Source organism: Schistocerca serialis, chromosome 1, assembly GCF_023864345.2.
Source record: "Schistocerca serialis cubense isolate TAMUIC-IGC-003099 chromosome 1, iqSchSeri2.2, whole genome shotgun sequence".
In the NCBI taxonomy this organism is placed as follows: Eukaryota; Metazoa; Arthropoda; class Insecta; order Orthoptera; family Acrididae; genus Schistocerca; species Schistocerca serialis.
In genome coordinates, this window is record NC_064638.1 from 1,029,219,882 (window position 1) to 1,029,244,530 (window position 24,649).

The 24,649-nt window shown below is 45.4% G+C and overlaps 1 protein-coding gene across 2 annotated transcripts in view; it reads left to right on the forward strand.

The window, feature by feature from the left end:
• Positions 1–24,649, forward strand: part of LOC126413891 (uncharacterized) — an 870,590-nt gene that overhangs the window by 528,727 nt on the left and 317,214 nt on the right. For both annotated transcript variants that reach the window (XM_050083304.1, XM_050083303.1), the window contains exon 4: positions 6,930–6,954. In XM_050083304.1, coding sequence (XP_049939261.1) covers positions 6,930–6,954 — 25 coding nt within the window. The remainder of the gene's footprint in view (positions 1–6,929; positions 6,955–24,649) is intronic.

Below are 24,649 nucleotides of genomic sequence, written 5' to 3' on the forward strand. Positions count from 1 at the left end.
TTGAATCTGCGCTTTATGGTGCTTTAAAATAAATTTCCTCCCTTTATTTAGCTTTCGGGTCCCTACAGTCCAACCTTCAGATGATAGATATTTACAGGCGCTTCATATTTGGTACCAGTTCACTACCACTAAAATATAAGTGCCCTTGGTAATAAATATGAAGTGTCTGTAAACACGCACCAGCTGAGCAAGATCGTGGATTGGCTCGATTGCCATCTAGTGGACGAATGATAATTTTTTGAAAAAGACTTACAAAACGACTGGTCGCAGTTTCAAAACAAATCAAAATAAATATTGTAAGTGTTTTCTTGTACCGTATTTGCTCTCGTATGACACTACAGGTCACAATATTTTTACTTCATGGTTCAGAACCGACATCCGCTATCGATAGGTTAAATATACTATTCCTGTCAGTGGAAGATGCCACAACAGAGGCATTGTACCTCACGGGGAAGGTCACCATTGTTAACTCCGAGAGTCGAGCAACACAGTAATTCCATCCACGTGTATCTCAGGAAATACTCATGGTGGTAACATAAAGGAAATTCCAGTGTATACAGGTGCCGTTTTTGCCGTGTGCAGCTGACGAATGGAATAGATTTTGGGGAACCTGGGTGTCGGTATACTTTTTAATCTCCGCCGCAGTACTTACAGTGATCAAGACGTATGAAAACTAATGTTGGGACGTGTCGGCGGTGGAGCGTGTGCTTGAGCAGGTGTGTGGCGGCAGTGCGCGACCTCGAAGCCAGGACGCGGCAGCGGGGGCCGGTGTGTGGGCAGCGCCGCTGTCTCTGGAGACCCCCGCCAGGGTCACTGGCCGAGGCGCGACCCCAGTCAACGGCACCAGCACCGCTGCGTCCGTCACACCGCAGACGTCAGCTTCCCTCCCCTCCCGGCTGTTTAAGCTGCCAACGGAACGCTACGTCACCGTTACGTCACACTGCTTCACAGTTTCTGGGCGACGGTGTTTCGACGATTGATTGACCGAAAGGAAGCGTCGCTGAACGACAGTTATCGTATGCTAATCCGTAAATCAGCTGGGCATCTGCCAACTCCATATTTGTGTACTACATTTCTATTGCGTTGTGCAGGATACGAAGTCGTAGAAGGCTACGTGCTATAAGCATCACTTATAGTGTTGATATTATTGTCACTGCGCTACTGAAGTTGGACCATTATGGAGTAAGAGGAGTAGCTTACAATTGGTTCGCCTCTTACTTTAAGAACAGAAAGCAGAAGGTAGTTCTCCGCAATATTGAGAGTGGTAGTGATGTTCAGTCCCAATGGGACACTGTTAAGTGGGGCGTTCCCCAAGGGTCGGTGCTGGGGCCACTGCTGCTTCTTATTTATATAAATGATATTCCTTCTAGTGTTACAGGTGATTCAAAAATATTTCTGTTTGCTGATGACACCAGCTTGATACTGAAGGATCTTATGTATAATACTGAAACAGTATCAAATAATGTAGTTCATGAAATAAGTTCGTGGCTTGTGGAAAATTGATGCTAAATCACAGTAAGACCCAGTTTTTACAGTTTCTAACTCGCGATTCAACAAGAATCGAATTTTGATCAGACAGAATGGGCATATTCTAACCGAGACGGAACAGTTCAAGTTCCTAGGCGTTCGGATAGATAGTAAGCTGTTGTGGAAAGCCCATGTTCAGGATCTTGTTCAGAAACTAAATGCTGCTTTATTTACCATTAGAACATTATCTGAAATAAGTGACAGTTCAACACGAAAAGTAGTCTACTTCGCATATTTTCATACGCTTATGTCGTATGGTATTATTTTTGGGGGTAATTCTTCTGATTCAAAAAGGGTATTTTTGGCTCAAAAACGGGCTGTTCGTGCTATATGTGGTGTAAGTTCGAGAACCTCTAGTCGACCCCTATTCAATAGTCCGGGAATTCTGACATTGCCCTCACAGTATATATTTTCTTTAATGTCGTTTCTTGTTAGCAATATTAGCTTATTCCCAAGAGTTAGCAGCTTTCACTCAGTTAATACTAGGCAGAAATCAAATCTGCATGTGGAATGCACTTTCTTGACTCTTGTGCAGAAAGGAGTGCAGTATTCTGCTGCATCTATTTTCAATAAGCTACCACAAGAACTCAAAAATCTTATCAGTAGCCCAAACACTTTTAAGTCTAAATTGAAGAGTTTCCTCATGGCTCACTCCTGTCGAGGAGCTCCTGGAAGAGCTGAAAAATTAAGCAAATTCCAGTGTTACATTGTTGATTTTCTGTATTTAAACTTACGACTTGTCGCCTGAATATGTTTCTTATATTTCATTTTATCTGTTTCTACTATCGTGTTATAATTTCATGTATTGACTAGTTCCACGACCATGGAGACTTAATTTGGTCCCAAGGAACAATAAATAAATAAATAAAAGTAAAAAACAAAAGCAGTTACGTGAGTCTCATGTCGAGATCACCACAAAAAATGGCGGCAGCCTGAGAACTGCAGCTTCACCAGAAGTAACCAAGGGGACATTTTGAATATTTTATGTAAGATGCAAACCAGTTTGTCTGCTGGTAGCATTTTTCTGTTGTTTTCCTTGATTGTGGAAAATAAAGTGCTTCCGGAGCCGTGTGCATAAAAAAACACTGATGAGCCAAAACGATGTGACCACCCGCTTTATAGCCTATTGGTCCACGTCTGAAACGCAGTACAGCAGAGATTGTACGTGGCATGGATTCGACGAGTCCCTGGTAGGTTTCCGGAGGTTTGAGACGCCAGATGTCTGCGCACAGGTCCCGTAAATTACAGGCTTGTGGTTTATGAGCGCAGAACTGGCGCCCGGTAACGACACAGATCTATTCTATCGGCGTCATTCGTCTACTACGTAGGTTATGATGATAAATTATTCCAGGGATGTAGGTTATCTGCCGTTACTGCGTATCGTCAGTGTAGGTAACAACGGGTATGTGTGTAGTGTGGCGTCGTGTTTGTGTTCGATGATGATGAGAGAGGGTGAAATCCGGTGCCGGCATAGCCCACACTCCATGAGACACTGCGGAGAGGACGTTGTCGCGAAGACCAGTGATCTGGGACTGTACGTCACCACCCCTCCTCTGCTTCGCCGTAAAGACAGAGGGAAAGCTGCCAACAGTACTTGGCGTGCCCTGGCGGTTCCCTATCCAACTACTGACTACGCCCGACGTTGCTTATCTTTCGGTGGTTTGATAAGAACAGGTGCATTTAACAAGGGAAGGCTCTTGGCAGCAAGGATGACCACAGCGCTGTCTTAGCAGTGCTAAGGCTTCAGAAAAGTCTAAATTGGCAAGCAATACGAAAACAGTGTATGTTCAACGAAGTCTCTGGTACCGAATTTCATCAGCACTCTACGGATATTAGTCGATCCCTAAGTAACGTTCCCATATGTCCACGAACATAAGATGAAGTTAATTGTAGTTTCGATCAAGGAGCGACACCAGTTATTTTTTCCTTGAATCATCCGTGATGATGTGGACAGAAAATACAACTATGCTTTTCTTCTTCAATGAAGTTTCATCGTTGGGCGGTCGTAAGACTATGCAGAAAGACATCAACAAAATTTACAGTTTGTATGGTTAATGGTAGCTCTCTATAAATGATGATAGACGTAAGATAATGCCTATAACAAAGAAAAAGAACTAGATCGTATCGGAATACTAGATTGGCGGTGAACGTCTTAAGCACATCACACCGTGTAAAATTTATGGATAATTCTGAGAAGCAGTATGAGATGGTACATCATCTGTCGGCGTTTGTGGTCGAGCAATTCTAGGCGCTTCAGTCCGGAACCGCGCGCTTGCTGCGGTCGCAGGTTCGAATCCTGCCTCGGGCATGGATCTCTGTGATGTCCTTGGATTAGTTAGGTTTACGTAGTTCTAAGTCTAGGGGACTGATGACCTCAGACGTTAAGCCCCATCGTGCTTAGAGCCATTTGAACCATTTGGTATATCATGTACAATCAGTATTAAGGAACATAAATGGAAGACTCAGATTTGTTGGACGAGGTACTGGAAAATTCAGTGCGCCTGCAAAGGAAATCATATAAAGATGCTAGTGCGACCAATTATGTTGTTCCAAAGAACAGACATTGAAAAATTCCAGAGACGGACGATCTGAACAGTCGGTGTCATCTATACATAAATATAAGACTAACACTCCACGAACTTAAATGTGAATCCTTGCAAGAAAGACGAAATTCTCGCGAAAGCCTGTTCGGTAGATTTAGAGACCCTGTAATCGAAGATGACTGTGCGACAATTCTGCTGCCACCGTCGTATACCTCACGCAGGGACCATGAAATTAAGGTAAGCGCACGAACAGAACATACAGGTTGAACATTAATAAAACGCAAAAACTTTAGGGACGGATTCCTGCCGGCCGTGGTGGCCGAGCGGTTCTAGGCGCTGCAGTCCGGAACTGCGCGATCGTTACGGTCGCAGGTTCGAATCCTGCCTCGGGCATGGATGTGTGTGATGTCCTTAGGTTAGGTTGAAGTAGTTCTAAGTTCTAGGGGACTGATGACCCCAGATGTTAAGTCCCATAGTGCTCAGAGCCGTTTCAACCATTTTTGACGGATTCTTGATTGAGAGAGAGGGTAAAGGTCCTATGAACATGTGTCCGGAAATGCATCGTTGTAAGATAGAGATTGACGAAGCCTACTGCAAGCAGCGAAACTGTCTGGTATTCGTGTTGGGAACAACCTGAAATGGTTCCAGAATGAGATTTTCAGCCGGCCGAAGTGGTCGTGCGGTTAAAGGCGCTGCAGTCTGGAACCGCAAGACCGCTACGGTCGCAGGTTCGAATCCTGCCTCGGGCATGGATGTTTGTGATGTCCTTAGGTTAGTTAGGTTTAACTAGTTCTAAGTTCTAGGGGACTAATGACCTCAGCAGTTGAGTCCCATAGTGCTCAGAGCCATTTTTTTGAGATTTTCACTCTGCTGCGGAGTGTGCGCTGGTATGAAACTTCCTGGCAGATTAAAACTGTGTGCCGGACCGAGACTCGAAATCGGGACCTTTGCTTAGCTCATTTGGTACAGCACTTGCCCGCGACAGGCAAAGATCCCGAGTTCGAGTCCGGCATACAGTTATCTACCAGGAAGCTTCATCCTGAAATAGTGTTTTTGTAGGGCCAAGTAGATGCAAACGGTTGTTGTGTAGGGCCAAGCAGATGGAAATGGTTCAGAGGCAGTACGGCTATACCAAAACAAGTACGCTCACAAACACCAACTACATCACACAACATTTCAAGCCCTTTTTGGGCGTTTGTGGGATCTTGGGTTGTTCCAGACAGTCGTACTTGCAGGAAGGCGGCAAACTGTGCGTACACTAGTGTTGGAGAACCGGGTTCTACGGGGTATTGAGACGAACCATAGTACAAACTCTAGGCAAGTGGCCCGCCAACATGGTGCAACCCATAGTACGATTATATGTATCCTACGTGCATTGCATCCCCAGGAGGCCACTTTGAACATCTGTTGTGACGTTGATGCGATGCAGCTCCGTACTATGTTCCGGGACGATTTATTGCCGTTGCACGCGCACATACGCCGTCCATTTCCAGGATGTTTGTTTCAACTTTTTTACCAAGTGTTGCCCTTTTTTCTACGTGTTGAGTATGCTGTGGAGACTCCAGTCAACTAAGCCGCGTTCGCAGGCCTGCACACGTATAATAAGATTGTTTGTGTGGCCAAACTGCACACATATGTTCGTTGTTCGAGGAACACTCAAGCTCTCTAAAGGATGCTGAGTGTCCCACTAAATCTCCTGGTCTGAATTCCTTAGAAAACATACGAGTCTGTTGGGAACTGCGGGTGAGACTTACCAACCAACATCCCCGTGTTTCGCTGTCTGTACCGTACCTAATTATCAGTCAGTGACTTCGAGTCATGGGATTCCCTGAAGAAACTTGTGGACTCACTTCTTCACTTCTTCGACAAGGCTAGAGGCGGTATTTAATGGTATTAGCGTTGTCTTCTGGAGGTGAATAATTATTTATCCGAGTTGCCTGTGTGAACAAGTTCCATATTAAACTTCCTGGCAGATTAAAATTGTGTGCCCGACCGAGACTCGAACTCGGGGCCTTTGCCTATCGCGGGCAAGTGCTCTACCATCTGAGCTACCGAAGCACGACTCACGGCCGGTACTCACAGCTTCACTTCTGCCAGTATCTCGTCTCCTACCTTCCAAACTTTACAGAAGCTCTCCTGCACTCCGCTGCAGAGTGAAAATCTCATTCTGGAAACATCCCCCAGGCTGTGGCTAAGCCATGTCTCCGCTATATCCTTTCTTTCAGGAGTGCTAGTTCTGCAAGGTTCGCAGGAGAGCTTCTGTAAAGTCTGGAAGGTAGGAGACGAGATACTGGCAGAAGTGAAGCTGTGAGTACCGGCCGTGAGTCGTGCTTCGGTAGCTCAGATGGTAGAGCACGTGCCCGCGAAAGGCAAAGGTCCCGAGTTCGAGTCTCGGTCGGGCACACAGTTTTAATCTGCCAGGAAGTTTCATATCAGCGCACACTCCGCTGCAGAGTGAAAATCTCATTCTGCAAGTTCCATATTGTTATTTTATTTATTCCATTCGGTTCCGTAAGTTCACATCGGAAAGATCGATGGACGATACATACTCCGCCACACACCGTTGGGTGGCTTGCGGAGTATAGATGTAGATGTAGAACTGACGCTTTCAGTTTCCCAGTGATGGCAAAAATGTTTTATATTTATAGTATCACTTACAGATTTTCGGAACGCCAATGGCACTTTTTCATTAATCGACATAGTTGAGAGTTTAAGTGTAATGTAATTTTTAGCCAAGTTGAAACTAAATACGCATTCTCATTGTTTTATTTGTTTCCTGATTTACAGCTAACAATTTCAAATATATTTGTTTGCTTGAATGTTCCGCGAAGTTTTTAATTACCGTTTCGTTATTTACAGGTGATGCCAAATTCAGACATCTTCGGTAAGTACTCCATTATATTTTTCGCGACAAACAGCTTTTGCAAATCATTGGACATACATAAAAGGTCGTTGACTGAAAATTGATACGTCACAATTTTTCCCGTTAAAATAAGATATGCAGTATTGAGGGTTTAATGTTTAATATACTAGCATTCCTTGGGGATCCAGCAACCTATCTTATACTTGCTGCCAACCCAAATGAGTCCTCATTCCGATGGAGTCCACTACGGAGAAAATATTATAATGTACTAGTTGCTCTACAGTTATTTTTTTTTTCGGTAGTGAGGCATACCACACATCAGTCTTCCGATATGCGTATGCCAGAAATTGACACATAACCATGAACACAATAATTTGAAATCGCTTTCGTAGAAAAATATTCTTAGGTGAGGCCTGCGCGGTGCTGCACAGCCATGAAAACACCTTTTTCATAGTGTTACACTTTTTTTTACAGGTTTAAGAGAGAGGTAACAATTAGCACAGTGAGATGCATTCAAAATATCAGTAAGTGACAGGCACACAAACTAGTGTATATTCTTCAAATCATCACAAAGAACTTTTTTTATGTTAGTGGATGGAGCGGGGAAGAGATGATTCTCTGTTGGAATTACAATGAAACGCCAGGGAAACTGGTGTAGGTATGCTTATTCAAATACAGATATATGTAAACAGACTGAATACGGCGCTGCGGTCGGCAGCGCCAATATAAGACAACAAGTGTCTGGCACAGTTGTTAGATCGATTACTGCTGCTACATTGGCAGGTTATCAAGATTTAAGTGAGTTTGAACGTAGTGCTATAATCGGCGCACGAACGATGGGACACACCATCTCCGAGGTAGCGATGACGGGAGATTTTCCGGTACGACCATTCCACGAGCGTACCGTGAATATCAGGAATCAGGCAAAACATCAAATCTCCGACATCGCTGCGACCGTAAAAAGATCCTGCAAGAACAGGACCAACGACGCCTGAAGAGAATTGTTCAACGTGACAGAAGTGCAACTCTTCAGCAAATTGCTGCATATTTCAGTGCTGGACATCAACAAGTGTCAGCGTGCGAACCATTCAACGAAAGATCATCGATATAGTTGTTCGGAGCCGAAGTCCCACTCGTGTACCCTTGATGACTGCACGACACAAAGCTTTACGCCTCGCCTGGGCCCGTCAATACCGACATTGGCCTGTTGGTGACTGGAAACGTGTCGCCCGGTCGAACGAGTCTCTTTTCAAATTGTATCAAGCGGATGGACGTGTACGGGTATGGAGACAGCCTCATGAATCCGTGGATCGTGGGGCCTGTTCAAGCTGGTGGAGGCTCTGTAATGGTGTGGAGCGCGTGCAGTTGGAGTGATAAGGGACCCCTGATTCGTCTAGATGCCACTCTTGACAGGTGACACGTACGTAAGCAGCCTGTCTGATCACCTGCATAGATCAATGTCCATTTTGCATTCCGATAGACTTGGGCAATTGCGGCAGGACAATGCGACAACCCACACGTTCAGCATTGCTACAGAATTGCTCCAAGAACACTCTTCTTAGTTTAAATATTTCCGCTGGCCACCAAACTCCTCACACATGAACATTATTGAGCATATCTGGGATGCCTGCAACGTGCTGTTCAGAAGAGATCTCCACCCCCTCGTACTCTTACGAATTTATGGACAACCGTGCAGGATTCATGGTGTCGGTTCCCTCCAGCACCACTTCAGGCATTAGTCGAGTCAATGCCACGTCGTGTTGCGGCACTTCTGCTTGCTTGCGGTGGCCCTACACGATATTTGGCAGGTGTACCAGTTTGACTCTTCCGTGTATATCAGGCCTTGTTTAAGAGTAATGCCTCTGAATTTTTTATTCTGTTCTCAGTATCGGTTGAGGTGTTACATGTCACGCGTATTACTATGTTGACTTCCCCGTTTCGCTGACGCAAATTGCAACCTTCTGCCGCTAGAAGGCTCCGAGTTGTGGCGTTAACATGGGTTGTGTAACGTAACTATGTCGGTGCGTGAGAAACAGCTTGTGGTATAGAGTTTTGAATTCGAAGAGTTCGTCCGCACATGGCGCACACTTTCCTTCAGCATGACAATGCCACACCACACACGAGCGCTGCGACATCTGCAACAATCCACCGTCTTGGGTTCACGATCATCGATAATCCTCCATACTTTCCCTACTAGGCCCCATCCGATTTTCGTCGTTCACAAAACTTAAAGATCACCTTCGACGACTTCGCTTCGATAATGTAGAATAATAACGCTGTTTTATTTAAAAAAGCTGTAAGAGTTTTCACATAAGAAATTCTGAGGCATCACTTCTCAGGACACCCTCGTACATAGTAGGCTGAAGATTTTATTAATTTTAAACTTCACTCAAAAAGCGGTTTCTTAGAATCGTGATCTATTTCGTATCGTTCTTCGAGTTCCTGCTATTTGAGGCTACGGTTTTTCTATCACATTCTCTTACGAGGAAAACAAGTTGTCATTACCCATTCACTCTGTTCGTATTTGCTCACTTTCTGTTGTTGGCACAACACAGTATGAATCTCACGCACCAGAACTTGTAAGCAATCTCTTCCGAAGACGATTCGCTGTTCCCCAGTACCGTATTAATTATAATCGCACACATTGCTTCTACCAGCTATCTACACTTCGTGTACTCAAAATTCTACTAGATTTTATGTATTGCATATTATACAACTCCATATTTCCCTGCTTTAAGTGATTCTCGACAATATTAGTTCCATTCTGATATTTTCTCAATATCTGATTGAATGGTTCTACCAGTTTTGTCGGGTGAAACTCTCTCATAGATTACTGTATGGTGATTCTGTAGGACGACTGAAAACTTTGGCGCTTCACATCTGCAGCTGCAGCCTGCAAAGTAGTGTGAAGTGCATAGCAGAACGTATTTCCCTTTGTGCCGCATATTGGGTGTTCGTCCAGTTACATTGACGTATAGGGCGAAAGACGGCTTAAACGTTTCTGTACGCTCTATAATTAGTTTAATTTTCGGAGTCCATACGGGGGTGTACGAGGTGTGTGAGAAAATTAATGTGACTGACAGCACTGCGAGCTATCTGGCAACACAGTCTAGTTCTACATGTGTAGACCGGTGTGTTCAGCTCTTCCAGATGCTCAGTCCGAGTTTCAGCTCCGTACAGCCAACACGTGATTTTTGAGAGCACCATGAGTGAAGTTGTGTTTTTGTTGTGTGTTAACGGGAATGGAGCAGCTACATTTTGAATAATGTAATGCCATCAAGTTTTGTATTAAACTTGGGGAATCCGCTACTGTGACCTTTGAAAAGTTGAAACAGGCGTATAGGGAACATTCCTTATCAAGAGCACAAGTTTTTTGCTGGCATAAATCAGTTTTGGAAGACAGAACACTGAAGATGAACCTCGCTCAGGGAGACCTTCAGCTTCAAAACCAGTCGAAAACGTCGAATATGTGCGTGCTCTTGTAAGATTAGGCCGACGTTTAGCAATAAGGATTATGGATGACATGTTAAACAGTTGCACCGCACATCAGATTTTGACCAAAGTTTCCACATGTGAAAGGTTTGTGCCAAAATCGTGACGATAAACCTTACAGCTGAGCAGAAGGAAACTCGAAGAAATGTGTCCATTGATCTTCTTGTTAAGATTGCCAATGACCACGAGTGGTTCAGTTGTGTGATCAAGGTGATGAATGATGGATTTTTGAGTACGGTCCTGAGACAAAGTGGCAAAGTGAAGAGTGGCAAACTGGGACGTCGTCTGGATCAAAAGATCACAACAATGCTGATTTGCTTTTCTTACAGTAGAGGTATCCTGCGTAAAGAATTTGTTCCTCCAGGACAAATTGTCAACCAAGTGTTTTCCAAAAATGTCCTCCAAAGGCCCAGGAAAATGATGAATCGAGCGGGACCGGAGATTGCAGACAACTGGATGCTGCATCTTGACAACGCACCATGTCACACGGCCAGTTCCATCACGGAATTTTTGACCTCAAAAAGCATTGGCGCTGTTCCACAGATCCTCTATTCGCCCAGTCTGAGTTCTTTTGATTTTTTTTCTTTCGTACTCTGGAGAAAATTCAAAAGCATGTGACCGACATGTTAAAGGCTCTATCAGTTAAAGCCTTTCAGGGCAGATGCCAAAACTGGGAACAACGACGTCGCCAGTATATTGCTGCCGAAGGGAAGTACTTTGAAGGGGACAGTATTGTTATTTGGAAAAAGTCGAAAAGTTTTGTAGATAAAAAATTATTGTCATTACTTTTCTCGCACTCCTCGTACGTAGGGGGCTATAGTTATTCCTGGATCTTTCCCCTGAGGCTGATTCTTGAAACTATGCAAGCACGCTTTCGCGATATAGCGGACGTCTGTATATAATCACTTGCCAGTTTTAATGAAAAACTTTGCGCCATAAGACATTGTCGTCTGGTGCAGTGGCTTTTGTTTTATCTACTGGACACTCTTTACGGTGGAAATTATGAGTGTATCGAGTAGTATGAGGTGTAGTGCCCTGTGTGTGCTACTGATGATGAGGAAGGAGGGGCTAGGTGGTACTCGATGTCAAAGCTTGGCCTATTCCTCTGAAATAACACCAAACACTAGGATAGCGCCGAGCTTAACTCCCCATCAGACGGAGTAGACACATTCCCTCCCTTTATGGCATGGAACCCATGACGCTGCCGCAAGATATAATGATTAGGAACTTCAAATCAATAACTCTGCAATTCACGCCGCTCATATACTGTTGTTGGAAATGTTCTTTACCGAGTTTTGTGCTGTTTACGTCCAATATGGGCGCTATCAGCATGAGCGTGCTCCAGCTTTCACGACTACAGAGGCAAACCAACATAACGTTGAAGCCGTCGCGTAACTCGACAGCTCACTACGAGAAACCCTCTGAATTTAGGAGAAATCTTATATGTATTATAAATGCGAAAGTTTATGAGCATGCGCTTATGTTAATACCTGCCTATTAAAACGGTTAGTGTGAAAAAGAAGTGTAGCCCACTATGCGCGAATACCCATACTTTATTCGTCCACTATTTGGGAATGGGAGTTACTTAGTGATTTGCAACAAACTTTACAAATAATTTCAAACCTTTGCGAAACTTTCTTCCGCTTTCAACCACCTCAAAACGATGGGAAAAAACGTTATCGTACACTACATTTTCACTGTGCATGCAGTAAAACTGCCGCATGAAGCATGTCGTTTTACTTTATTACTTTTTTTGCTGCTTACTCTGTTCGCAACACATTTCGCATAAAGTATCCACATATGTCGTCGAATATATCCAGAAAATAAAGCATTGTAAGACCCATAGTTCTGGAGATACGACGTCAAATACTGAGATGCCTGTAAGAACTGCCTCATCTCGCATGACGTCATAATTTATTGCTTTTTTGCTGTTAACCACATTTCGCAGAGAGTAGAAACTTACTGTATATCACTGGATATATACACCCATGCTCATAAATTAAGGATAATGCTGATACATGGTGAAACAACTCTCTGGTGGGTGGTTTGAGGGGTTTAAATCACCTCGGGGTATGACCATGCGGTGCATTTGACCTGCAGTGGTCGCACGGTGGCGCTGGCAGCAGTCCACATACGCAGAGGTGTGTTAGTGCATTTCAGAGTACGGTGCAGCGAGTAAGTGTGCAGACGGTTTCAGACGTGCTAATGGTGACTGCGTGTTGAAAATGGCTCAAAGAACACATATTGATGACGTTATGAGTTGCAGAATACTAGGGCGACCGGAGGCAGGTCAAACACAGCAGGTCGTTGCACGGGCCCTCCGTGTGCCACAAAGTGTGATCTCAAGATTATGGCAACGATTCCAACAGACAGGAAAAGTGTCCAGGCGCTACAGTACGGGACGTCCACAGTGTACAACACCACAAGAAGACCGATATCTCACCATCAGTGCCCGCAGACGGCCACGGAGTACTGCAGGTAGCCTTGCTCGGGACCTTATTGCAGCCACTAGAACAGTTGTCTCCAGACACACAGTCTGCAGACGACTGAACAGACACGGTTTATTCGCCCAGAGACCTGCAAGGTGTATTTCACTGACACCTGGTCACAGGAGAGCCCGTAAAGCCTGGTGTCAAGAACACAGTACATGGTCATTGGAACAGTGGTCCCAGGTTATGTTCACGGACGAGTTCAGGTATAGTCGGAACAATGATTCTCGCCGGGTTTTAATCTGGCGTGAACCAGGAACCAGATACCAACCCCTTAATGTCCTTGAAAGGGACCTGTGTGGAGCTCGTGGTTTGATGGTGTGGGGTGGGATTATGATTAATGCACGTACACCCCTGCATGTCTTTGACCGAGGATCTGTAACCGGTCAGGTGTATCGGGACGTCATTTTGCACCAGTATGTCCACCTTTTCAGGGGTGCAATGGGTCCCACTTCCCTCCTGATGGATGATAACGTACGGCCCCACCGAGCTGCCATCGTGGAGCAGTACCTTGAAACAGAAGATATCAGACGAATGGAGTGGCCTGCCTGTTCTCCAGACCTAAACCCCATCGAGCACGCCTGGGATGCTCTCGGTCGACGTATCGCTGCACGTCTTCAAACCCATACGACACCGTAGGTGCTCCGACAGGCACTGGTGCAGGAATGGGAGGCTATAGTCTACCCCAGCAGCTGCTCGACCATCTGCTTCGGAGTATGCCAACCCGTTGTGCGGCCTGTGTACGTGGGCATGGTGATCATATTCCATATTAATGTCGGAGTACATGCGCAGGAAACAGTGGCGTTTTGTAGCACATGTGTTTGCGGACGGTTTTCTCGACTTATCACCAATACCGTGGACGTACAGATCCGTGTCGTGTGTGTTCCCTATGTGCCTATGGTATTTGCGCCAGTTTTGTGTAGTGCCACTTTGTGTGGCCGCACGTTCTGCAATTATCCTTAATTTATGAGCATGAGTGTATCCTGCAAAATTACATCATTGTGTGACACATCCACCCCTGTTTAGAAACAACAAAACGCCTTGATCGTTTAGAGACAGAACGTTCATATTCACAGGAGATGTACATTAGTATTTTCTAAAGAAATGGTCAGCATTTAAACCGTGTTGGCCTGCGGGTTCAGGGTCAACACTGATATCGCTGCTCAACGCCACCTACCGATAAAATGTGCCTGCGGCTCTCGTTGTCGCTATAAACCGAAGATAATGGATCAGTGTGACTTGAGCAGACGTGCAGGATGCGTCGCAGACAAGCGTGAACAGTACCGTAAAATTGGTGAGTTTGGGAGAGGGCACATTATTGGCATGAGAGAATGTGATACACACATCCGGAAAATTGCTGCTCGTGTGGGGCGAAGTGTTTCACCAATGCAACGTAGTGTGCAACATGGTTCACGGAAGGACTTAGAACACTGCAAGATGGATTAGGTCGCACCACCCACACTCCGCTACCTCATTCCCCCCTCCCTCCCCCCGAGGAGAAGATGGACACCTCATCCGAATGCCATTGCACGACAGGTCTGCGTCCTCCTCGGCTCTGGAGCAACAGTGGAACACAGCGTACACTATCAGGGGCGACAGTCCGCCATCTTACTAAGGCATGAGCAACGTGCGGCGTGCACCTCTCCGGCCGCCTTTGACGTATGTGCAGAAACATGCTAGACGGCAATTATGTATTAAACGACGTCATTGGGAACAGGAATGGCATCAGATAGTGTTTTCGGACGGATCCAGCTTCAGTTTGTTTGAAAATGATGGCCGCATTTTGTTTTGCCGCAGACAGGGGAAGCGGCGTCTCATTGACTGCATTCGCGCAAGACGTACATCGCCAACCGAATGCCGTATGTTGTGGGGCGCTATTGGGTAGAACCACAAATCACAGTTGTGTTCAGGGAGCTGTGACCAGTGTGACGTACGTGAATGACACCCTGCGACCGTAAGCCATACCCTTTCAGCAAAGCACCTCGAATGCCATTTTTCAGCAAGATAATGCACGACCACATGTTGCTGCACGAACACGTGCCTCCTTGGTGTCACATGTGGCCCGTCAGATCAACAGACTTGTCGACAATCGAAAATGTGTGGGATATGGTGAAACATTGGCTACAGTGCTGTGATACAATGCCAATCACCACAGACAAACTTTCGAACCAGATGAATGCACCATGGATGGCTATACTACAGGACGTTATTCATGTCTTATATGCGTCGACGCCATCATGCACGGAACAAGTTATCAGTACCCATGGTGCACCTGTACCTACTGGGCAACAGGACATATGCCGAACCCAGGTGACCGAAACACTTATCATTTCTGCAGTATATACTAATATTCATTTCCAGTGAATATCAACATCCTATCTCTAGTCGTTGAAGACCTTTTTCTTGGTTCAGAATGGTTCAAATGGCTCTGAGTACTATGCGACTTAATTTCTGAGGTCATCAGTCACCTAGAACTTAGAACTAATTAAACCAAACTAACCTAAGGACATTACACACATCCATGCCCGAGGCAGGATTCGAACCTGCGACCGTAGCGGTCGCTCGGCTCCAGACCGTAGCGCCTAGAACCGCAGGGCCACTCCGGCCGGCACCTTTTTCTTTTCATTTTCTTTCTTTTCTTTTCTTTTTTCCTTGCACGTGCGTGTAGTTCGTAGATACGAGTCATAAACACTGAGCTCAGTGAAAATGAAACTGGAGGACGAAATTCGCTAGAGATACAGGTGATGTACATGTATAAATACGTGAAACATCCCGGCCGCGGTGGCCGTGCGGTTCTAGGCACTTCAGTTCAGAACCGCGTGACTGCTACGGTCGCAGGTTCGAATCCTGCCTCGGGCATGGATGTGTGTGATGTCCTTAGGTTAGTTAGGTTTAAGTAGTCCTAAATTCTAGGGGACTGATAACCTCAGATGATGAGTCCCATAGTGCTCAGAGCCATTTGAACGTGAAACATGTTAAATACATGCGACATATATTTGACGTGTTGCACACGTGGACAAAGCCACATGTAAAAAAACGCCTCGTAAACCCCCACAATGATTTCATGTAAATTGACTCACATATTAGTTATGATGTGGAAAGAAATTCTGTGGGTGTAAGAACCACCAATCTCCTATTGCGTTTGCGGTGATAACGATTGAGAGAGAAGGAGAGAGGAGGAGGTGGACAGACAGAGAGTGGGAAGGAGGAGAAGGAGAAAGGGAGAGAGGAGATGGATAAAAGTGGGAGGGATGGAGAGAGGGTGTGGAGGAGGAGGTGGAGGGGGGAAGAGACGGAAAGGGAGGGGGAGGTGGAAATTTACTGGAGGTATAGGAGATGAGCACAAAGTGGGGGAGGAGGCGATGGATTAATAGAACATTACAATAAACATATTATATCCGGACATTTTTTTACACAAATCAAAAAAAGTGTTGCATCAGCTCGGTTCCGAGAGTTCGTGAACCTATACAGAAAATTGGAATAGAGATCAACACAAACATCATTTCCGCCCTTTTTATTGCTCATGAAAACCACCCATTGCATGTTGTACCACCGTACAGTGAGACCATTAGAGGTGGTGGTCCAAATTGCTGTACACACCGGTACCTCTAATACCCAGTAGCACGTCCTCTTGCATTGATGCATGCCTCTATTCGTCGTGGCATACTATCCACAAGTTCATCAAGGCACTGTTGGTCCAGATTGTCCCACTCCTCAACGGCGATTCGGCGTGGATCCCTCACGAGTGGCTGGTGGGTCATATTGTCCATAAACAGCCCTTTTCAATCTATCCGTGTTCGATAGGGTTCATGTTTGGAGAACATGCTGGCTTCTCTAGTCGAGCGATGTCGTTATCCTGAAGGAAATTATACACAAGATGTGCACGATGGGGGCGCGAATCGTCGTCCATGAAGGCGATTGCCTGGCCAATATGCTGTCGATATGTTCGCACTATCGGTCGGAGGATGGCATTCACGTGTCGTACAGCCGTTACGGTGATGTCCATGACCACCAGCGGCGTACGTCGGCCCCACATAATGCCACCCCAAAACAGCAGGGAACCTCCACCTTGGTGCACTCGCTGGACAATGTGTCTAAGGCATTCAGCCTGACCAGGTTGCCTCCAGACACTTATCCGACGATTGTCTGGTTGAAGGCATATGCGACACTCATCGGTGAAGAGAACGTGATGCCAATCCTGAACGGTTCATTCGGCATGGTGTTAGGCCCATCTTTACCGCGCTGCATGGTGCCGTGGTTGCAAAGATGGCCCTCGCCATGGACGTCGGGAGTGAAGTTGCGCATCTTGCAGCCTATTGCGCACATTTTGAGCCGTAACTCGACGTCCTGTGGCTGCACGAAAAACATTATTCAACATGGTGGGGTTGCTGTCAGGGTTCCTCCGAACCATAATCCGTAGGTAGCGGTCATCCACTGCAGTAGTAGCCCTTTGGCGGGCTGAGCGAGGCATGTCATCGACAGTTCCTGTCTCTCCTCCATGTCCGAACAACATCGCTTTGGTTAACTCCGAGACGCCTGGACACTTTTCCTGTTGAGAGCCCTTCCTGGCACAAAGTAACAATGCGGACGCGATCGAATCGCGGGATTGACCGTCTAGGCATCGTTCTAGGCATGGTTGAACTACAGACAACACGAGCCGTGTACCTCGTTCCTGGTGAAATGACTGGAACTGATCGGCTGTCGGACCCCCTCCGTGTAATAGGCGCTGCTCATGGATGGTTGTTTGTATCTTTGGGCGGGTTTAGTGACATCTCTGAACAGTCAAAGGGACTGTGTCCACAGCCAACGTCTATCTTCAGGAGTTCTGGAAACCGGGGTGATGCAAATCTTTTTTGATGTCTGTATAAATAACTATTTAACCACTGGTAAAACCACGGGGCAGTGTAAATTCAACATAAACATACTTCAGATTACATCTATATAGATGGATTCAGCACAGAAATCGTTAGAGTGATGTAAATGTTTGAAGACCAACCTGGAGTGCGGACAGGTTTTGATACGAGGTAGGTGTTGAGTTTGAAAGTCGAATTTGTTGTGGATTGGTATTTTCTCCTTAGACTTAGAAACAGGAGAAGGAGATGAACGAATTACTCTGCCGACGCATCCACTAGAGGGTCTTTAGATTAACTGATACGTCTGGTATACAGGTAGAAGTGGCAGATTAATCGATACGTCCAGTAGACAGGTAGAAGTAGAGATTTGGCTCAAGCGTATAGTCTGCAAATAAGTTGCTGTATGTTACCGTCTGTCTGCTTGCTAGGATGACAATGACAATGACACACTCTAAGAAAGAAAAAAAAAAACGACGCACCACGTCGGTATTATCCGAATGGAACAGAAATCGGTAGATCTGATGTACAGCCGTGGACAAAACGAGCGAGACCCCTCGCCTTTTCGTTATGCTGATCCGCACAGCTTTAAAGTCTGCTACACAGCATACAAGGCAAGGAGACGAAGTGCTGCCAACATACTATGCACAGGCGTGAAATTGAAAAACTTTCCGAACTATGTCAGACTGTTTTCAATCATGTGTAAGGCTATATTAATGCTGATTACTGTGTTAAACACAACGCGCAAATATAAGATATAAATGATAGAAGAAACGGTAATTAGTATGAACTGTAGTAATAGAAATGAATTTCAGCTTATCGAGATAACATAACTGTTTTAGTAATACAAAGTACCCCAGATCGTTACGAATTAGCAAAATAATATGCGCATTCGGCCGCGAAACGGTCTATGTCAACGTTCAGAGGAGTCATACTGGATTGCCGTTGCTGACCTACCATGAAAGTGTGCAAATTTAGCAATGCGTGAAGATTCATAACGAAATTTAATTAAAAACCATTCAGTGTCACACTTAAGTCAATTCATATTGCCATCCATAGGGCGCCGGTACAGAATAAAGGTAGCCATAAAACGTATTGGGGGCGCGATAATTTCTTAAAATTGCTTTACTGATAGGCTATCTGACTCCATCGAGATTAGAAGCGAAAACAAACCAGGCCTACCTTGCAGTAGCATACACCTTTCACTACGCTAGCAGACAACCCAGGCGAACAGCCCTCTATTATTACCCCAACCATGAATACGTCGGCAATTTCGCAACGAAAATTGCAAAATGAACTGCAGTTTCTGTTGCATAGAGCTTTCTGGACTCAAAAACATGAGTTTTCTACTTTTATGTCACCGCTTATGTGATGATCATTCGGGATGTTTATCGAAATAACAAAATACTGTTATTAGCTAGTAAGTTTAGTAAAATAATTCTGCACCACCCCGGAAATAAACGGTACAAAGCTGCCAAACGTGCTATACAAGGTTTCGAATTCTCCATTAGACACGTCACAGCCAGACACCTTCATTAGCCGAAGTGTTTCTTAAGCTAGCTAGCAATTGGAATGCTCGCACTTCTAAAATGCGGTGGCGTTAATACTGGGATCTGAATTACCACGTGTATAGGTAAATAGGTTTTATATGCATTCCTGCAAACGTGATTTGGATCGAAAGCGCAGCTACGGGTAATATGCTGATGTATCGACTACAAGTAGAACATTTCGAATAAAGAGTAGGGGAAAGTATTTATGCGGCTCTCATCATCAGTAACTGTCGTCGTTATTTTCGTCACCTAAATCGGTAAAAATGGAACCCTACTAGTCTCACTTTCTTGACTGTCTATCTGTCTACCCAACCCTTAAAACCTGTTTACCTCGAGTACGGGTAGACATAATAAGCGGAAATGTATCACACTTCCTGCGGTATATGGTCCCTTGGTGGTGTGAAAAGTGAGCTTTTATGTCAAAGATACGGCCGTTTATGTAAAGAAAATTTACGTGAAAGGACAAAAAATAGCTCTAAGAAGTATGCGACCAAACTGCTTAGGTCATCAGTCCACTAGACCTAGAACTACTTAAACCCACCTAACCTAAGGACATCACACACATCCATGTTCGTGGTAGGATTCCAACCTGCGACTGAAGCACCCGCGTGGTTCGTCACTGGAGCGTCTAGAACGCCAGCACGGTAGTTCAGCGTGTCCGGCCAGAGAGCTGGTTTAAAAAAAAAAAAAAAAAAAAAAAAAAAAAAAAACCGAGTGGAAGGATCAACAAACGAACTTTAACGGATGTCTTGTGACGTCCGCGACGACCAAACACAACGAACAAGATGAAAAAAGAAAAAAGAAGAACCGCTCGGCCACCGCACCCGGCTTAAACTCTTTTCAACTCATGTATAATGATAATATATATTGTCTAGTGAGGACAAACTATGTTCACCAGCAACTCAGATCGTTTGATCACGGGACTTTTGCGAAGCTACATTCAAATTTTGTTCGAAGTCTTCTGCAATAGCCACTTATAAACACCCCAGGAAAGTCGTTTGCGATATCCACTTCTGAAGACGCTGGCAGCTACTGCAGTACTATATCAAGTAGTTAAGAATTTATTGTTATTGGTCCACGCTTGACACTTTATTTCAGTATCAATTTAACGCACCTAGGTGTTTGTCTATGGATGAAAATAATGAAAAAAAAAATAAACAGCAAAAAACTTCGATGTTCAAAAAAATGGCTCTGAGCACTATGGGACTCAACTTCTGAGGTCATTAGTCCCCTAGAACTTAGAACTAGTTAAACCTAACTAACCTAAGGACATCAGACACATCAATGCCCGAGGCAGGATTCGAACCTACAACCGTAGCTGTCTCGCGGTTCCAGACTGCAGCGCCTAGAACCGCACGGCCACTTCGGCCGGCTTCGATGTTCAAATCAAATGTAACTCACATGTCGCAATTACAACATAATTTCGTCGTTACATCTACATGACCACATCTACAGGATTTCCTTGCAATCCAGATTTAGGTGCCTGGCAGAGGGTTCATCGAACCAACTTCGGACTATTTCTCTACCGTCTCACTGTTAGACTATCAGTAAAGCAATTTTAAGAAATTCTCGCGCCCCAAATACGTTTTATTGCTACCTTTGTTCTGCACCGGCGCCCTGTGGATGTCAATATGAAACTCTCGTAGAATTTCATACTTGTTAGCGCCTACTTTCTCCTCTTCTGTCAATAACTGAATTGAGTTAAGTGTGGCACTGAAAGATTTTTGACTGAATTTCGTTATGAATCTTCACGCATTGCTAGTAGAGCAGCAACGGTAGTCCAGTATGACTGCTCTGAACATTGACACAGACCGTTTCGCGGCCGAATGCGCATATGATTTTGCTAATTCGTAACGATCTGGGGTACTTTGTATTACTACAACAGTTATGTAATCTCGATAAGCTGAAATTCATTTTCATTAGTACAGTTCATACTAATTACCGTTTCTTCTTTCATTTATATCTTATATTTACGTGTTGCGTTTAACACAGTAATCCGCGTTAATATAGTCTTACACATGATCGAAAACAGTCTGACAGTTCGGATGGTTTTTCAATTTCACGCCTGTGCATAGTATGTTGGTAGCACTTCGTCTCCTTGCCTGTTACGCTGTGTAGCAGACTTTAAAGCTGTGCGGATCAGCATAACGAAAAGGCGAGGGGTCTCGCTCGTTTTGTCCACGACTGTACATCTACAGACAGACAAATGATTACAATTTCAGAAAAATTGGATGATTTATTCAAGAGAAAGAGCTTCACCAACCACGAAAGTCAGTAACGCGTTTGTACACTTCTGGTCCTTATGCAACCAGTTCAGCTTGCCATTGATTGATTGAGTTGTTGGGTGTCCTCCTGAGCGATATCGTGCCAAATTCTGTCTAGTGGCAGGTTAGATCGTCAAAATCCCGAGTAGTTGGAGAGCCCTGCACGTAATGCTCCATACGTTCTCTGTTGGAGAGAGGGCCAGCCAACTTTCAAGCCAAGGTAGATTTTGGCAAGCTCGAAGACAAGCAGTAGAAACTCTCACCGTGTGCTGGTAGGCAGTACTTTGCTGAAATATAACCCAGGATGGCTTGCCATGAAGGCAACAGAAGAAGCGTAAAATGTCGTCGACGTACCGCTGTGATATAAGGAATGCATACCTTCACTGGTCATCGGGGCGCACTTCGAAGCGGGACTCATCACTGAAGGCGATTATACTCCAGTCAATGAAATTCCAGGTCGGAGACGTGTCTGGAAACGCCACAGACAGCGTTGGGATACCGACCTGATTGTCACCTGCCACATGCCCCGACAACCAGGAGTGGTGGTATAGGGTGCCATTTCATATCATAGCAGGACCCAGAGGTTGTCAACGCAGCACCCTTGCAGTACAGCGGTACGACGACGATATTCTGCGCCCCGTTTTGTTGCCCCTCATAGAAACCCATCCTGGGCTTTCATTTCAGCAAAGTACTGCCTGTCAGCATACGGTGAGGCGGCCGGTGTGGCCGAGCGGTTCTAGGCGCTTCAGTCTGGAACCGCGCGACCGCTACGGTCGTGGGTTCGAATCCTGCCTCGGGCATAGATGTGTGTGATGTACTTAGGTTAGTTAGGTTTAAGTAGTTCTAAGTTCTAGGGGACTGATGACCTCAGATGTTAAGTTCAAATGGCTCTGAGCACTATGGGACTTAACATCTGAGGTCATTAGTCCCCTAGAACTTAGAACTACTTAAACCTAACTAACCGAAGGACATCACACACATCCATGCCCGAGGCAGGATTCGAACCTGCGACCGTAGCTGTCGCGCGGCTGCAGACTGAAGCGCCTAGAACCACTCGGCCACATCGGCCGGCAGATGTTAAGTCCCATAGTGCTCAGAGCCGTTTGAACCATTTGAACCACACGGTAAGATTTTCTACTGCTTGTCTTTGTGCTTGCCAAACTCTAGTTTGGCGAGCAAGGTCGCTTGATCTCCCTCCAGCAAAGAACGTGTGGAGAAATAAGTGCAGAGCCCTCCAACTAGCTCGGGAGTTTGACGATCTAACGCGCCAATTGGACAGAACTAGATACGATATATCTCACGAGCCCATCAGAAAATTCTGTGAATCAATTACAAGCCAAGTAATTGCTTGAGTATGGGCCAGAGGTGGAAAAACGCGTTACTGACTTGCTGAATTCGTGAAGCTCTTTCTGATCAGTAAATCATCCAATTTTTCTGAGATAGTAATCAATTGTTTCTTTGTACAGGTACACACATTTACGGATTTCCGTCCCATTTCAACTTTTTTTGTTTTTTTTTGTGTTTTGATTCTTAGAGTGTATTTTCTTCCAAAAACGAGAATCAAAAGCAACAAATCTCGCTTCGGAAACCGCAATTTATTGACATCTACAAAGTGACAGGAATGTTACTATTCATATTATACCGGTTAGCTGTGATTCCACCGGATAACTCCTTGCTATAATGCAAGAATGTTAGATAGCATGTAAATTACCTCTACGTTCGACCGGCATTAGTTCAGAGACACAGATAATTTATGACAGTGTTTTAATAACGACGAACATAGGCGCATCTGTTGCTGCAGACAGCGAAAAAGTCTTTAATCCAGGCTAGTAACAAAGCGTGCGCGGACATGCGGTATTGTCCTGTTCCACAAACGTGTGATTTATGCGCGACCGTATATATCCGCGAAAGCCAGCTAACGAGACGGCGTGGCGTGGGTTGCGGAGGGTCTCGTGCGACAGGGAGCGACCACATTTCCAGGCACGCCCCTCACCGGCTCCAGCACTCTGGCGCACGAGTGGTTGCTGATGTGTAAGCCGTGTGTGTTGGCGGGAGGGTGATTTTGCTAAATGGGGACAAACTGTGGGAAATGATCATTAAGAGGATAAGGGGCAAAAGTTATCATATTTACATTGGGCCGGAGTTGCGCTCCAAGTGAGCTACACCCATTGAAGGTAGTGATACGAGGTGCATTCAAGTTCTAAGGCCTCCAATTTTTTTTCTAATTAACTACTCACCCAAAATCGATGAAACTGGCGTTACTTCTCGACGTAATCGCTCTGCAGACGTACACATTTTTCACAACGCTGACGCCATGATTACATGGCAGCGGCGAAGGCTTCTTTAGGAGTCTGTTTTGACCACTGGAAAATCGCTGAGGCAATAGCAGCACGGCTGGTGAATGTGCGGCCACGGAGAGTATCTTTCATTGTTGGAAAAAGCCAAAAGTCACTAGGAGCCAGGTCAGATGAGTAGGGAGCATGAGGAATCACTTCAGAGTTGTTATCACGAAGAAACTGTTGCGTAACGTTAGCTCGATGTGCGGGTGCGTTGTCTTGGTGAAACAGCACACACGCAGCCCTTCCCGGACGTTTTTGTTGCAGTGCAGGAAGGAATTTGTTCTTCAAAACATTTTCGTAGGCTGCACCTGTTACCGTAGTGCCCTTTGGAACGCAATGGGTAAGGATTACGCCCTCGCTGTCCCAGAACATGGACACCATCATTTTTTCAACACTGGCGGTTACCCGAAATTTTTTTGGTGGCGGTGAATCTGTGTGCTTCCATTGAGCTGACTGGCGCTTTGATTCTGGATTGAAAAATGGCATCCACGTTTCATCCATTGTCACAACCGACGAAAAGAAAGTCCCATTCATGCTGTCATTGCGCGTCAATATTGCTTGGCAACATGCCACACGGGCAGCTATGTGGTCGGCCGTCAGCATTCGTGGCACCCACCTGGATGACACTTTTCGCATTTTCAGGTCGTCATGCAGGATTGTGTGCACAGAACCCACAGAAATGCCAACTCTGGAGGCGATCTGTTCAACAGTCATTCGGCGATCCCCCAAAAC